Below are 15,811 nucleotides of genomic sequence, written 5' to 3'. Positions count from 1 at the left end.
ACTTTCTCCTCCATTCCCATTTTCCTCAGTTTAAATCTTTCCCCCTGCCAAAGCTGTTACTACCAGAAGGTTTTCAATGAGACTGGGGTATTAAAATTTCTGGGGAGGACCTTTTTTCCCCTGCAAAGAGCTAATAGAAGTTTTTGGAGGGTTTTTTTTTCTAGATTTCCTTCACAGCACTTCTCCAATCAAATCCAGAGTCCCTGGCGGTTGCTTCAAAGCACTTATTAAAATGTCACCAATCACCTGAGGCACATATACTGTGGGCTAGTACTAGCTTCTTAGGAGATGTTCATGTTAAAAATAAACAACCTGTTTTTAGCCCCTTTCTCTATTTTAAGGAGACTTCCTAAAGCTGAGGAAAATTTCCCCCAGTTGATGAACTCCAGCAGGGCCTTTTCCCCAAGGAAACTATGTAGGATCATGTAAAGGTATCTCTCCTTCCCTGTGCTATGTTCCTCCAACAACACTGGACGAGCCAGTTTTCACCCCTGAAGTTTCTCCCATTATCGAAAGAAGAAAATCTGGATCCGTTTTCCTGCAGTGGAGCAACTTTAAATGCACGCAGAGCAATAAAAACCCTTCCCGGATGGATTGCCTGAATGCATTCCTTCAGCGTTGGCTAAGATCCTATTCATACTGACACAGCTAGAGAGAGCTGTCTCACTGAAGGAGAATGAGCAACCACAGCTGAGACAAGATAAGGCCCTAACGAGTGAATGCCTCTGTGGAGTGCTGGATTTGAATCCAGTCATGCTTTTGGGAGACCGACAAGATTGTGACTTCCAACAGTTAAAGCTGATTTCGTCAGACATGTGGCAGACCTGATGACGGAATCTTTGACTCAGGAAAAATAAATATCCAGAAATCTTGTTGCTACTGGACTCAAATCTACCTTTTCCACTGCAAACCAACATGGCTGCCCTGAGAAATTACATCTCTAGAGACAGCCTGAGGAAAATCAGATTGAGGTGGCTGAGGTGATCCATACAACACGGTGCCTGTCCTAATTGACAGTGGCTCTCCAGGATCTCAAGCAGATTTTTTCCCCAACCCTTGTGGTAGATCCCTTAATGGAAGATGCCACGGGACTGGATCTGGGCAGACAGTCTAGCTCTTCCTTTCCAAAAACTTCAGGCTGAAAGCCAACATAGCACCATGACTACAGTTCTGCTTGAGGGCTTGTGTCATAACTCTACTTCACTGCCAAGTTTTAATGGCTTGACTCTAGGCCCCCAGCCTACCTCACAGGGTTGTTGTCGCTAAGAATGTGGGACTGGCCCAAGGTCACCCAGCAAGCTGCCTTTGTCCAGGGGAATTCGAACATGCGTTTCCCAGATCCTAGTCTGACGTGCTAACCAATACACCGCATTCATTCATGTATAGCAATTTCATCGCAGCTTTAATCAAGAGAAATATCTAATAATCAAAGTGCCCCCTTTCGTGCCTGTTAACCACTTGGCCATCCAGCAATCCATTACAGTTCAATCTGAATTAGACACGTCACAAAAACTCCCGGGGAATTCATTATCTATTTGAGGCTCCTCCATTTAGTTATGATTTTCGTCCATGCCAACAGATCTATCTGCTTAGCAAGGCAGCAGTATTTCATTATTTAATTACTGTCAGATAAGGGTTCCTCCTCTTCTCGTGTTTATTGTCTATTTTTATCGGGTAGAGGGGAGTGAGGAAGGGGAATGGGTTTCCAGTAATCACTAAGCATCAATCCACCAAAATTTATCCAGATAGCCCAGTGGTGGCAAACCTATGGCACGGGTGCCAGAGGTGGCACGGGTGCCAGAGGTGGCACCCCCCCAACACATCTAGGCTGGCCGGGGCCGCTGGGCTCAATTATTAGCATTAAACCTAAGACCTAGTTTTGGGGAAGCAGTGTAGGTCACCCTGTTAGGCGCTGTTAAACCCCACTGATTTTCATGCGAAGAACTAAAGCGCGATCTTTTACCTGGGAGTAAGCTCGGCAATAGGACTTGCTTCTGAGTAAACCCTCCTAGGGTCGTGATTCACCTGTTGGAAGAGTTGCATGGTTGCTTCAAAGCAAAGCCACCGACTACCACCAAGCTTGCTCCCAAGTAACACACGCCTTGGAGCCAACGGTTTTTTCTAAACTAAAACCTCAGTATTCAGGTTAAATTGCCATGTTGGCACTTTGTGATAAATAAGTGGGTTTTGGGTTGCAATTTGGGCACTCGGCCTCGAAAAGGTTCGCCATCACTGAGATAGCCTAACCCTACAGTATTTGCAATCAGGGCTCGTATTTCGAAACTGCACCCTTAGCGTAAAGACTTGCATAGGTGTCAAACTCGTGGCCCTCCAGATGTTATGGATTACAGTTCCCATCATCCTCTGCCAGCATGATGGGAACTGTAGTCCATAACGTCTGGAGGGCCGCAAGTTTGACAGGCTTCGAAATTGGGGAAAGGGAGCTTTTGGCTGATTTCCCAGAAGTCTATGACAGCCAGAGTCTTTGGCACGAAAATCCTGGAGCTGCAAACAAGGAAGAGTTAAATGGAGATTATATACACAAATACGCAAACACACGAAACTCCGAGCAGAAGAGGGAGGGAAAAGTGGCAGAATCAAAGTTTTTGGAGGCTTAATCCATTCAATTAGCCTCTTTGACGCTGGAGGGAGAAGAGAAAGAATGGCCAAAAACATCCTTCTGGGATGCCGCGGGTTGGGTCCCAAATAAAATGATTGTTAATCCAGTCACAGCAATTGTGTACCCAACACAACTTCAGACCTAGAGCCAAGCCACCCCTCCCGCAACCTAAATGACGACACAAAAGCAGTCCTCGCGTGCTCTATTTATACCCGTTTTGCTTAAACGAGGGCAGATGCCTCTCTTGGAACTAAATTTGGTAACTATTTGCTAGGACTGAGGGCAGATTCCCACACTATGTCTTTGTACCCACAAGGCCAACCCTTGGAAGCGACGGAGCTTGCGTTGTGTCGTGGAGAAATCAGCCCTGTTCCCTTCTGCGAAGTTGCAAACAGCAAAGAAAGTGAACACTGTGGCTCGAGCTTTGCGCCAAGGAAAGCTGAATTCGACAGCCCGCATGCATCATGCAAATTAAGAAAATCAGCATAATTTCTCTTCGCTTGGCATTGGCAGCAGCACAGAATTGCGCAGGGCACTGCAGACCTGCCACCTGGAGATTCTACTATGTGCTCTCCTGTCCAGCTGCCGAAATTTCAACAGGCATGAAGGACTGGAAACCTGTGGTATATTTATTTATTTACTTCCTTTACACCCCACTTTCCCCCTTGCTCTCCTCTCCTCCATTTTATCCTCAAAATGACCCTGTAGGGTCGATATGGCCAAGAGTGCGTGACTTGCCCAGGGACACCTAGTGTGCTTCCATGCAGAGAGGGAATTCGAACCTGGGTCTCCCGGATCCTAAACTGAAACTCTTAACCAACACAGATTCTCAGGAGGCTGACTTCTGCAGCTGTGTGACTTTTCTGCTCTCGTTAGGCATACAAATGTCAGATTTCAGAATAAAGAAGACACATGTCAGATTTTTTTAAAAAAGACTCCCTTCTCCTTTTAGGAAAAAAGTCATTCTCTGATAAGGCTGCATTTCATCCAGAACAACGCCTCCCTCAGTTCGGGTGATCCCGAGTATCGAAAGACGGGATGCCCTTGAGACACGGCAAACTTACTGTTGGCTCTGCTTCCGAGCGAGCTCGTTCGTTTTCTCCTGCAGTCAGGAAACAAAAGAAACAGGAAAACAGGGATGAGCGCATACTTCTGTCACTCGAGATGCAGAGGTGGGGAGACAAAAGCAAAATGCTGGGTTCTGCTGAACCAGGCACCGTTCTGCTATCTTTGCAGTTTTTTACACATCTCCTAGAAGTGGGAATGAGAAAGCTCTGGGTTGGGAAATCCGCAGAGATTCCTGGGGGAATTCCTGGAAATTCTTGAGGAGAGTGGGGTTTGTAGAGATCAGGGACCCCAGCAGAGTATAATGCCATAAAATCCATCTTACAAAGAAGAAGAGTTTGGATTTATATTTCCCCCCTCCCCTTTCTCTGCTGTAAGGAGACTCAAGGTGGCTTACAAGCTCCTTTCCCTTCTCCCCCCACAACAAACACCCTGTGAGATAGGTGGGGCTGAGAGAGTTTGGAGAGAACTGTGACTAGCCGAAGGTCACCCAGCTGGCACGTGTTGCAGTGCACAAGCTAATCTGGTGAACCAGATAAGCCTCCACAGCTCAAGTGGCAGAGTGGGGAATCAAACCCGGTTCTCCAGAATAGAGTGCACCTGCTCTTAACCACTACACCACGCTGGCTCTCTGAGCAGCCATTTTCTCCAAAAGAATGGAGCTCTATTGTCTGGGGATCAGCTGTAATTCCTGGCGATATCCATGGTCCACTTGGAAGTTGGCAACTCTGCCTAGAAGATTCATAGACCACCAAAGTGCCTTACTCTCTGAGAGTTAATTCAGATATTCCCTTTTATTTAAAAAGGTGGACATACCAAAGAGGTTTGCAGCATGTGCCCAAAAATGCAATGTGACCTACCTTACAAGGTTGTTCTAAAGATGTGTAGCTAGCAACACAAATGCTAAGTGTGATTGCAGTGTTAAGGTGACGCATACACGCAGTCCTTCTAGAGCGGTGGCATCGGAATGTACCAAATTAGAGAGAAACAGAAATCCTCTTTCTGCTAGTGGTCTTTGCTAACTTGAACAGACGTTGCCTCATATTGACCCGCCTGAACTTTGGCATGATGGGCCTTTGGGGCTTGCCCTGGGACCACACGTCTAATGTCTTCTCACAGAATCATAGAGTTGGAAGATGCCATAGAGGCTGTTTAGTCCAATCCCCTGCTGAATGGAGGGTCAGCCTCAAGCATCCCTGATAAGTGTTCATCCAGCCACTGCCTGAAATCTGCAAGTGAGGGGGAACCCGCCACCTTCCCAGGCAGTCAGTTCCACTGCTGAACTGCTCTTACTGTAAAAAAATTCCTAATATCCAGCTAATATCTTTCTGCCTGTAATTTAAACCCTCTGCTGCCAACAGGATCAGTTCCCTGCTCACTTCTAAGAGACATTCTTTCAGCTACTTAAAGAAGAAGAAGAGGAGGAAGAGTTGTTTGGATTTATACCCCACCTTTCTCTCCTGTAAGGAGACTCAAGGTGGCTTACAAACTCCTTTCCCTTCCTCTCCCCACAACAGACACCTTGTGAGGTAGGTGGGGCTGAGAGAGTTTGGAGAGAACAGGGACTAGCCCAAGGTCACCCAGCAGGAATGAAGGACTGCGAAAACACATCTGGTTCACCAGATAAGTGATCACGTCCCCCCCCCCTTCAACCTCCTCTTCTCCAGACTGAACATTCCCAAGCCCTTCCACCTTTCCCCTACCTTTCTAGTTCCTTGACTGCATCAGGGGCACCGAGGACCCCACCTTTTACCCACAGCCTGTCCCTCCCACACCCCTAAAAAAATAAAGCTACTGACCCACACTGTCTTCTGGATCATCTTGGCCAACTTGAGGAGCAGCTGCCCAAACTCGCCCGGCTTAAAGCGGTTAGCCGAGTGCTGGATGCAGAGACACAGCAGGAAGGCGGGGGTCAGTTTGTGGTCATCCCCCGTGGGCTCGATGAGGGAGATGATTCTCCTCAGCAGCACGTCCTCGTTGGCCTTGTCGAACTCCAGCTGCGGCTTCCGCCGTCCGGCTCTCCGGCCAGAAGCAGGCTGCAGCCCTGGCTTCTTGGAAGAGGAGGACTTCTCTTTCACCTGGTTGCCGCACCTCTTGCAGGTAGAAGGGAGCTCCGGCTCTGAAGCCCGGCGCACGGCTTTGAGCCTCATCAGGGTCTGAGCCGGAAGTGGTTGGGTTTTCAAGGGGTCCTTGTAGAGAAGCAGATAGTAAAGGCCAAGGGAGATGAGATCCCCGTGGTGGAGGACGACTGTTTGCCCCGCCTCGGAGAAGTTGACAGAGACGCTGGCTCCCGGGATGGGCTCAAGAACAAGCTTTTCTTCTGAACGATGGTGGGAACGACCGGACACCTTAATCCTCCGGACGGTGCAGTGAAGAGGAAGAATATCCGGCGCTGACAAGCTAATGCTGGGTTTGCTAGCTTGAGTTCTTTGGCCTACGGTGTGCTGATCACGGTTCAGCAGGTAAACTAAACTGTCCTGCAAAGAAAACACACACACACAAAGATAGCAAAAGGATACCGGGTGCCAGTCGTTCTTAGTGTGACATTTCATGCTAAATGTTGGAAGGATGTGGGGGAAAGCAGAAAAACAGCATTAAATGGGCTGAATTCTTTCCCACCCATTTCATCTTTGCAAATCATCCCATCCTTACCCCAGGCATAGCTATGCCTCCTCTGCAGAGCGGTTTCATTTTGTCGCTACCAAATGGTAGCCGCAAGGACAATAAATGGAGGCCTTACAGGTTCAGGGATGAGGAGAAAAAAACCCCAAAATGTTTCCAACTTCCCCGAAAAAGTGATGTCTAATGGCAGCTGCCACTGCATCTTCCAGCAGCAAAACATGTAACTTCATTCACTGGGGCAGACTTTTGACTCTGGCTTGAATCTACCACCAGTCAATCATTCTCGGCCACCCAAAGTTTTAGCTTTAAAAGAGAGAGAAGCATGTCTGCCTTTGCTCTTTCTGCACCCCTAATGTTATACTGTATAGTGTGATGTAACTGACTCAAGCAACAAGTGGGCCCCAGGAAACACATCAGCTCATGGGCGCCACGTTGGAGACCACAGCTGGAAGACCTCGTGGTGTTCAGAGCGAATCACCTACAATGAGCAAGAGCACTGTGCTTACATGTTGCTGGCTGTAGCCCTGTAAGAGCAGGAAATGTGGAGACTGGTAGAGCGAGTGGCGCATGATGCTGCCTCCCTGCTCCTCCATGGGAACCTGCTGCCCGTTTCTCGTGCTCTCCATGCATCGAAGGGCCTCTGGCAATGTGGAGTAATGCCTTTTTTGCTGCTGCTCGTCTCCATCGTCCTGGGGGCCAGCCTGGTTTAGGCTGGTCTCGCTGACGGTGCGCCGGAGCGGCGGCGGCGGTGTGGAGTGGCTTTTGCATCCCGTCAGTAGAGTCATGGTTCCTTTGGCACGGTTCCGCTGGAGTTTCCGAGCCTGGGCATTTATACCTGCAGAAGACAGGAGAGGTTTAAATGCTGGTCATTGAAACGACACCCTCCTTTAACCGCTGACTCGGAACCACTCTCCCATCTATTGATTTGGATGGGGAAATATTGTGTACAGAGTATCCTTTTCCCCTTGAGGGATGTAGCTAAGGATATACCTACATCACAGGTATCCAGTGAGGTCATGACAGTTTGTTACGGCTTTCCCTAGAATCCTGGGAACTGTAGTTTGGTGAGGGAGAGGAATGTTCTGTCAGAGCTAAAACTCCCAAGTTCCCCAAGGACAGAGAAAAACCTTAAAACCAGTATCTAGTACAGATCTGCCCTTATTTTCTGTGAACACCAACAGCAATTTCATATTGCCCACCCCACAACAATGGCAAATATCACAACACAAACATATTGTTATGCATGTTATTAAGCTCCACCCTGTTTTACACACAATTTTGGATGCTTTTACAAATCTGCCCATTTTTTTTCCTTAACCCTTACTGGAAATATCTTTCCTGATCGTAATTGCCTGGTCTTTCTAGCCAAATATACATATCCCTGATTAATACATCTCCTGATCAGTAATGAAAATTAACGTTTAGATGCCGCTTTGTGAGACAGAACTCTACAAGAGATAGACGCAGTGTGTCCGGACTGGCTGTTTAAAAAACAACCCTAAAATAGAACCCAGGATCCTCTGGATTCGATTCAAGCAGCAGAATGGGAAGAAGAGACTTTTATCTCCTTCCATGTGGATTTTTAAAAAAATCAAAACGTTGCCCACAGCTGTTTCCTTCCCAGAGGGAGACCCAAAGTGAAAGACGAAATAGCTTCCCCCTCCTTGGCCATATCCTCAAAACCACCACCATGTGAATCTCTTTCACTGTAACTTGCCCAAGGTCACCCCATCATTTTCTGTGGCAGAGTCAGGATCCAAACCTGGGTTGCCCAGATCTGAGTCTTCTGGCTTTGCTATCTATAATGCATTAATGCTCACCGCCCTGAGCCCTCCGGGGGAGGGCGGTCTATAAACCTAATAAATAAATAAATAAATAAATAAATAAATAAATAAATAAATAAATAAATAAATAAATAAATAAATAAATAAATGTGGAAGTAAAGTCACACTGATTCTGAGGGAACTGGATTTTTTAAAGGGAATGTTTCAAGGGGTCTGACTCCTTTTCTCTCACACCCACCACCGATACCACTGCCGTTTTTTTTTAGGATGAAATGCAGGTTTACGCCCTCTTGAAACTTACACAAGCCTTCTGAAATGGTCAGCAGGGGGAATAACTAATTCCCATCAAAAGCGACCAGCGCAAAATGCCCCACCTGCTTGCTCCCTATTTCTGCGTTCTTCCCAAACCATGCGCTAAAATTACACAAAACAAATAATCTCATCAAAGCCAAGTTAAGGTTCGAGCCCAGCAGCACCTTAGAGACCAATAGGGTTTGGGGGGTATCACCAAAGTCAAGTTAGGAAGCAAATGGAAAAACACAGTTTTTACACCCCAGCTAATCCTTTGCATAGCCCAGGTGCGAAAATAACCCCCTTTCCCCACCCCTCCCTTTCCTCCGACATCAGCTGTCTCCGAGTTCCCTTTCCCACCCACACCAATCTCTCCAAATCTTCCCTCTTCTTACAGCCGAAAATCCCTTCCCGGATCTTCTGCAACATCCTTTGCTGGCTCCCTCGTGCTGCAACTGCACCTAAAGTGCCTTTCCCCAAAGAATGAAAATGAAAAATTGCACGCGATTGGCAGAGCAGAGAGGCTGGTGCACTCCGCCAGCCAAGAGGGATTGCGTGGGATCCATGCCTTACCTTGCAGCAGGGGTCTGCAGAGTGCCCTGGAGCCTGTGACATGTGCCGAAGGCACCTGCCAGCACTGTTCCCTGGCTGCTGGGACTCCTGCAACTGCAGCGAGGACTGAGCCCGCTCGCTGCAGAGTGAAAAGGCTATTAACTTCTCTGAAAGCTCTATTCCAAAAAGGACAGAAAGAGGCTGCCAGAGAGGCTGGTGGGCGTTCTAAGGGCTTGCTGACTTCGGAACAAAAGCTCACAAAAGCTCACGTCTCCCTGCCTTGAGTGGTATCGTCTCCTCCCCACTCCTTTCCCCAAGGTGGAACGATCCTCTCCAGAATCAAATCTTTGCTGCAGGCAAGCAGGATGCAAAGTTGAGGAAGCAAAGTTGAGGATGCTGAGGCCATCAGGAAGGGCCCCCAGGTAATTCAGGTGCCTGAAGCAAAAAATTGATCATCTGCTGACAGGAAAAAAATACCATCACTCGCATTTTGCAACACCCCGAAATCTGCCACTGTCACCCCAAACTGAATCGCTACCCCTTACCTGCCAGCTCCAGCCCTGGTGGCAAGCCACACATCCAACGACCCCAGTTTTCTATAGGGCAAAAGGGTCTTATATAGCAGAGTTCTTTGCTGGACAATTGCTGCAGCGTTCCATTTCCGTGTCTTTTTCCAGCAAAATGCAAGCAAGTCTTTTTCTTGGCTTTCTACAGCAAGTTCCTGCCCAGTGCTAAAAAATCTGCAGTCTGCGTGTAAGCAGAACACAGAATCCAAAAAACTGGAGGTTCTCACTTTTGTTCGGGGTCTGAAGGGAGGCTGTTCTGTCAACCCAACAACAAGCTTTTACAAGCCCAAAAAAAGGAAAGAAAAGAAAAAGAAAAACCCTCGGTCAGCTGCTTCAATGGTCCAGCTATTAGACCCTTAACCAGCAACCTGCCTTATTTGGTGACGAACCGTTGCAGGGTTCTGAAATACATTTTTTGTTTGGTTTAAATCTATCCTCCTTTTGCTGGGAAAATTAAAGAGAGGGCCTGGGGAAGACGGGGACTGTTCCAATTGTTTACATGCCTCCGGATTAGGACCGAGAGGTGGACAGAAAAGGGGAATGTTCTAACCCGATGGCCCGTAGCCATTTCAGGCCAAGCTGGGACTGCGCATGCCGGCTGCACGGCTGCAAAACTTCCATCAGTTGTGCTGACGACATGCCCAGGAGGAATAAAATTGCTCTATGCCTTGTGCGCAAGGCTCTATGCTAGCATGTTGGGCCTCAGCTAGGAGGTCCTTTGGCTTATGTTTTGCATGCACACCCAAGCAGGCAGCATTCTGCATTCCTGCAGTGGGCACTTTCTAAGAGCAGGAGGCGTTTCGAGGCTCTGTTGCCTCTGGCCAAGCTTCTGTACAATAAAGGAACGGCCAAAAGGCCGACACAGCGTCAAACTCTTTCAGAAATGGGAGAAACATCTAGAACTGCAGGTCTCAAACTTTGGATCACAAGGGGGTGGCAATCTTTGTTCTTGCACTGTTACCTGTTCCGAATCCAAGGAAACAAAGTGGGATAATAAACGTTTTAATTCAATTTAATTATGGGATAGTTTTATCCCCTGCACTCTGAAAAAATCTCAGTGTAGCGGTTTACAGGAGTGGCACTCTAATCTGGAGAACCGTGATTTCCTGTTCTGCCACTTGAGCTGTGGAGGCTTATCTGGTGAACCAGATTAGCTTGTGCACTCCAACACATGCCAGCTGGGTGACTTTGGTCTAGTCACAGTTCTCTCAGAACTCTCTCAGCCTCACCCACCTCACAGAGTGTTTGTTGTGGGTGGGGGGAAGGGAAAGGAGATTGTAAGCCCCTTTGAGTCTTCTTATAGGAGAAAAGGGGGGGGATATAAATCCAAACTCTTCTTCTTCTAAATCAACAAACGGGTTCCTGTTCTTCCCAACATCCCTTCCACAAGAAGTGGAGAGGGGCGAAGCCTTTGCAGGAAACCTCTCTAGTGTGAAGTTCACAGATGTTGGCTCAGGATTGGCAGCTGAGGGTTCCAGTTCACCAAACTGAGAAATGAACACATGAAGTTTCCTTCGACTGAGTCAAACTCCTGGCATATCATAGTCAGTATTGTCCGCTCTGACTGGCAGCCGCTCTCCAGGGTCGCCTGCAGAGTGCTTTCTGATCACCTGCTGCCTGATCCTTTGAACTCCAAATGCTGGGAATTCAACCCGAGACCAGCTGTATGCTAAGCAGATGCTTTGTTGCCGTCTCTCAGCAGGGGCTGCTGAGACACAGTCCCTCCCAAGGGAAATTTCCAACTGTTTGAAAACCAGCCACCTGGAGCCAAACTCCACATTGACACTGAAGTTCAGATCTCTCAAGGGAACAGCAGTGGCATAGTGGTTAAGAGCAGGTGTACTCTAATCTGGAGGAGCCGGGTTTGATTCCCCGCTCTGCTGCTTGGGGAATTCAGATTAGCCTGTGCACTCCAACAAATACCAGCTGGGTGACCTTGGGCTAGTCACAGTTCTTCGGAGCTCTCTCAGCCCCACCTTCCTCACAGGGTGTTTGTTGTGGAGGTGGGGAAGGGGAAGGAGTTTGTAAGCTCCTTTGAGTCTCCTTACAGGAGAGAAAGGGGGGATATAAATCCAACTCTTCTTCTTCTTCTTCAAACATGTACTTCAATTTTTTTTAAAGTTTCAAGGCTATCTGATTTGAACCAGCGCCACAGCACGGGGACAAAGCTGCTTGTTTCTTTCCCGTCAAGGCATTTCCCTAACAGAAACCATCCCTCCCTCCCTTCAAGCTGTTAGGAGTTCCTGCACAGACAAAGGACTGAGGCAATACAGAAACCTATCCTTACCAAGGCTAACAACAGCTCTGGGGCACCCAATTTGTGTCTGATACATGCACAGGGGCGGGGGGTGGGGGGAGCAGATTTCCCCTGATCTGGCCCAAATCTCTTCACTGCTGCCATCACCCTGGACCTCGTGGGACTACAAAACACAGATCCCAATCTGAATGGTTGGTCCACAAAAGCTGAGAAAGACACCTCCGACATCTCAGTTATCATTTCCAGATGTTCCTGCGAGGCAACCTGAGAAGGCAGATGTGGGTTGGGAGAGTGTTTGCCAGTCCCTGTGGAGTTTGAACCAGTTTCAGTATCGTGTGCCCGTGCCCTGCAGAACCTCGGTCCCACGGGGCATGAGTCTTCTCCGACAAAGCATCCCAGAATTATGTGGCAGCTACAGAAAAAAACTCTCGCCCTAGTGGTAGAAAGCCAAACAAATCAAGATTCCAAGTGCCATCAGCAAGCTGGGAGATGTCAAATGCAGGCAGCAAAGGAGATCATAACATGAGAGGGAGCCCTTCAGAAAAGACGTCCTCAGACTGTTTAGGGCAGTGGTGGCAAACCTCTGGCATGGGTGCCAGAGGTGGCACTCAGAGCCCTCTCTGTGGGCACACGCAAACAGAGTTCGTCATGTGGGGGGGAAATCACCTCACACACACACACATCTAGGCTGGCCTGGGTCGCTGGGTTCGATTATTAGCATTAAACCTAAGACCTAGTTTTGGGGAAGCAGTGTGGGTAACCCTGTTAAGCGCTGTTAAACCCCACTGATTTTCATGCGAAGAACTGAAGCGTGATCCTTTACCTGGAAGTAAGCTCAGTTGCTGGCAATGGGGCTTGCTTCTAAGTAAACCCTCCTAGGGTCGTGATTCACCCATTCGAAGAGTTGCACAGTTGCTTCAAAGCAAAGCCACCGACTACCACCAAACTTACTCCCGTGTAACAGAGCCAACCATTTTTTCTAAACTAAAACCTCAGTATTCAGGTTAAATTGCCATGTTGGCACTTTGTGATAAATAAGTGGGTTTTGGGTTGCAGTTTGGGCACTTGGTCTTGAAAAGGTTCGCTATCACTGGTTTAGGGCTTCAAAGGTGAAAAAGGGCATAGAATCATAGAGTTGGAAGAGACCCCAAGGGCCATCCAGTCCAACCCTCTGCCATGCAGGAACACACAATCAAAGCACTCCTGACAGATGGCTATCCAGCCTCTCTTTAAAAACCTTCAAAGAAGGAGACTCCACCACACTCCGAGGTAGTGCATTCCACTGTCAAACAGCCCTTACTGTCAGGAAGTTTGCATCTACATTTGTTTCAGAAACCAGCTGCCAGTACAGATAGGCATAGACTGGTCGACAGTCTGGAAGCTTACATCCTGGAAAACAGTTTCCAAATCATCTTCAAGGGCAGCCCTGCACAGAGCAAGTTGCAGCAGTCTAGTCTGGAAGTAACAGTGGCAGGATCACTGTGGCCCGTGACAGCTGAGACACACAGGGGGCCAGTTGACATGCTTGGAGAAAATGGAAGAATGCAGACCTCGCCACCATGGATGACGCACACCCATGGCCAGTGAAGCGTCAAGACGCACCCCTGCGGCTCCTCATTGAGTCCTCTAGAGAAAGCTGGGCCCTGTCAAGAGCTGGCAATTCCTGCCTGGGGGACTAATCAGAGCCTCTGGAGTGCAATTCCTGCTCAAGAAATCAGCAGGCACTGTGCATGGACAAGACAAATGCCCTATATTAATTTGCTGGGAGAGGGCATGCCATAGGGTCAATAAAATCTAAGACCTGACAGTCTTAGATTTTATTGACCCTATGGCATGACCCTCCCCAGGGTCTCAGGCAGAGGTTTCACGCTTCTCCTTCTACCAGAGCCTTGTAACTGGAGATGAAGGATTGAATTTGGGATCTTCCGCATAACAAGTAAATGCCATACTACAGAGCTACAAGCCAATGTTAAAATGAGACCTCGCCCCAGATGATACTGAACAACTAGGCTGGACGCACCAGCGTGGTGTAGTGGTTAAGAGCGGTGGACTCTGTTCTGGAGAACCGGGTTTGATTCCCTGCTCCTCCACATGAGCAGCAAACTCTTACCTAGTGAACTGGATTTGTGTCTCTGCTTCCACACATGAGGCCTGCTGGGTGACCTTGGGCTAGTCACAGTTTTCTCAAAACTCCCTCAGCCTCACCTACCCCACAAAGTGAGAAGAAGGGAAGGAGTTTGTACACTTCGAGACTCCTTACAGGGGAGAAAGGCAGCGTATAAGTCCAAGCTCTTCTTCAACTAAAGCAGCTACGCCAGACCCGACGAGGTTATCCTGAATGCTACCTCTTGAATCCTGGAGAAGAAAAAAGCCCTCTTCGTTTCTTACCTGCCGTGAGGGTGTCTTTGTCCCTGGCTGCCAGCTCCTCCACCTCAGATCGTTTCCGGAGCTCAAACCGCCGGGAAAACCCTTCCCGGGGCTTCCAGAGGTCCTGGATCACGAGAGGTTTCTCGTTGTCCCGGAGAACCCGCAACCCGTCCATCTGCCACTGTTTCTCCGAACCCACAAACCGCCCAATGACGTCACAGAGGACATAATGGCCAGCGTTCGCCTTGTCTAGTCCATAACGCTCCAGCGCTTCCTTCACCAGCTCTTGGGCGCCAGAGCTCGCTGTCGCCAGGACACTCTTGTAGTGGGTGCCTGCACAGATGTGGCACCCAAACACCTTGAGGATCCCCGGGGCAGAGATCTGGGTGGAGAGCTCAGCCGGATCATCCTTGCTCTCCACAGGGTAGGCGGCCACCGAGCTGCGATCCTTGTAGCTCAACGTTCGGTACAAGACCTGAGAAAATATCCGACTCTGACGCTTGAATTTGTTTTTGGAAGGCGGGGACATGGCTGGAGCCGAGCCATAAAACAAGGCCCGTGAGGACGTCATGAGTCAAGGCTGGAAAACGAGAAAGGGGGGACACAGAGTCAGAGTTCCTTACAGCCCAGAAAGAAACCAACGGGGAGTGTGTGCTACTAACCCTCCGTAAAGAAAAGAAGAACTCGGGCATGGGGGGACTTCAGTATTGTCAATTTGGCTAGCGTCCCAGTAAGACAAGATGCTGCAAAACTACAGCAGCCGGCCAAATGTTATTTTAGTCAGATGTTAAAATGGCCTTGGAGTTAAGCGGGCATCACGCAAGGTTCGCTTGCTTGGGATGTGAGCCGCAATTACGTAGCCATCTGGCGAGCCTGCCCTCAGAACAGCCCTCTGCTTATTTGCAAGCTCCCCATCGTCCAGACAGCCTTTTTGATGCCTCTCCCCTTCCATGGGAGGAGGGCTGCCTGAAGATGCAAGGTCTTTCCCAGAGGCGTGGAGAAAACACCACCTTTCCCCTCCCCTTGAGACAGCTCCAAACACGTCCATTCACAGCTGACAAGCCAAGTGAAAAGGAAGTGGTGTGCAGGCCTGCCGTCACTCTGCTAGGGGTGGAGGCAATGCCTGGCTTCACAGAGACAAACTGTTTCCCCTTTCTCTTGGTCGCCCTTGGCTTCCTATACATGTGAAGCGTTACCCGACCAGAAGGGACTGTGGACTGAGCACCTGTCGTGATCAAGGAACTTACAGGAGTTGATTTGATGCAGACCACTGGCATAAGGTGTCTGCACAAGTCCACAGTGCCCCTGAAAACTTTCCGCCGCACTGTGATTTGTGACCAAGTCAAGCCGCTGGTCATTCCACCTACTGTTTACTCTGACAGGTACCAACTCTCAAACTCTCAAAGCCTTGGCTGCCCCATGATTCACAGAATCAAAATCAATGATGCAAAATGTTAGACCCAAAATTAGGCAGCTGTTCCTTAATTCCCACAATTTATGCAAGTTGCAGAATTTGTCTTTTCTTGGTGCAGAATTTTTTTCAACCCATTATAACTTATGGTACATGCGCGCACACACACACATACATGCACGCGCAGGGTTATTATTACATCCAATTGGGCAGGGGCATTTAGTGCAAATAGATGTCTGCCAACCTTTCTGAAGAACATTTTTTGTCTCATCAATC

General features: G+C 48.6%; 2 protein-coding genes across 6 annotated transcripts in view; one reads left to right on the top strand and one right to left on the bottom strand.

Moving 5' to 3' along the window:
- RADIL (Rap associating with DIL domain) overlaps window positions 1-15,811 on the bottom strand; it is an 81,925-nt gene that overhangs the window by 24,193 nt on the left and 41,921 nt on the right. For 2 of the 4 annotated variants that reach the window (XM_048495259.1, XM_048495260.1), the window contains exons 2-4: window positions 6,814-7,142; window positions 5,485-6,162; window positions 3,685-3,722 (exon numbers count right to left, since the gene is read on the bottom strand). In XM_048495259.1, the coding sequence (XP_048351216.1) occupies window positions 3,685-3,722; window positions 5,485-6,162; window positions 6,814-7,142 (1,045 nt within the window). Of the gene's footprint in view, window positions 1-3,684; window positions 3,723-5,484; window positions 6,163-6,813; window positions 7,143-8,955; window positions 9,074-14,145; window positions 14,705-15,811 lie in introns of those variants that run through there. The other 2 variants (XM_048495258.1, XM_048495261.1) reach the window with 2 other exon arrangements.
- The window catches only part of AP5Z1 (adaptor related protein complex 5 subunit zeta 1), a 67,991-nt gene that overhangs the window by 42,302 nt on the left and 9,878 nt on the right, over window positions 1-15,811 (top strand). Inside the window, exon 18 of one of the 2 annotated variants that reach the window (XM_048495267.1) lies at window positions 2,937-3,435. The exons of the other annotated variant lie outside the window; for it this stretch is intronic. The gene's annotated coding sequence lies outside the window, so the exon portion shown is untranslated. Of the gene's footprint in view, window positions 1-2,936; window positions 3,436-15,811 lie in introns of those variants that run through there. 2 annotated transcript variants of the gene reach the window in all.

This window comes from Sphaerodactylus townsendi, linkage group LG04 (genome assembly GCF_021028975.2).
Source record: "Sphaerodactylus townsendi isolate TG3544 linkage group LG04, MPM_Stown_v2.3, whole genome shotgun sequence".
NCBI lineage: Eukaryota > Metazoa > Chordata > Lepidosauria > Squamata > Sphaerodactylidae > Sphaerodactylus > Sphaerodactylus townsendi.
The sequence above is the reverse complement of the archived record's forward strand: the minus strand, read 5'-3'. Positions and strand labels throughout refer to the sequence as shown.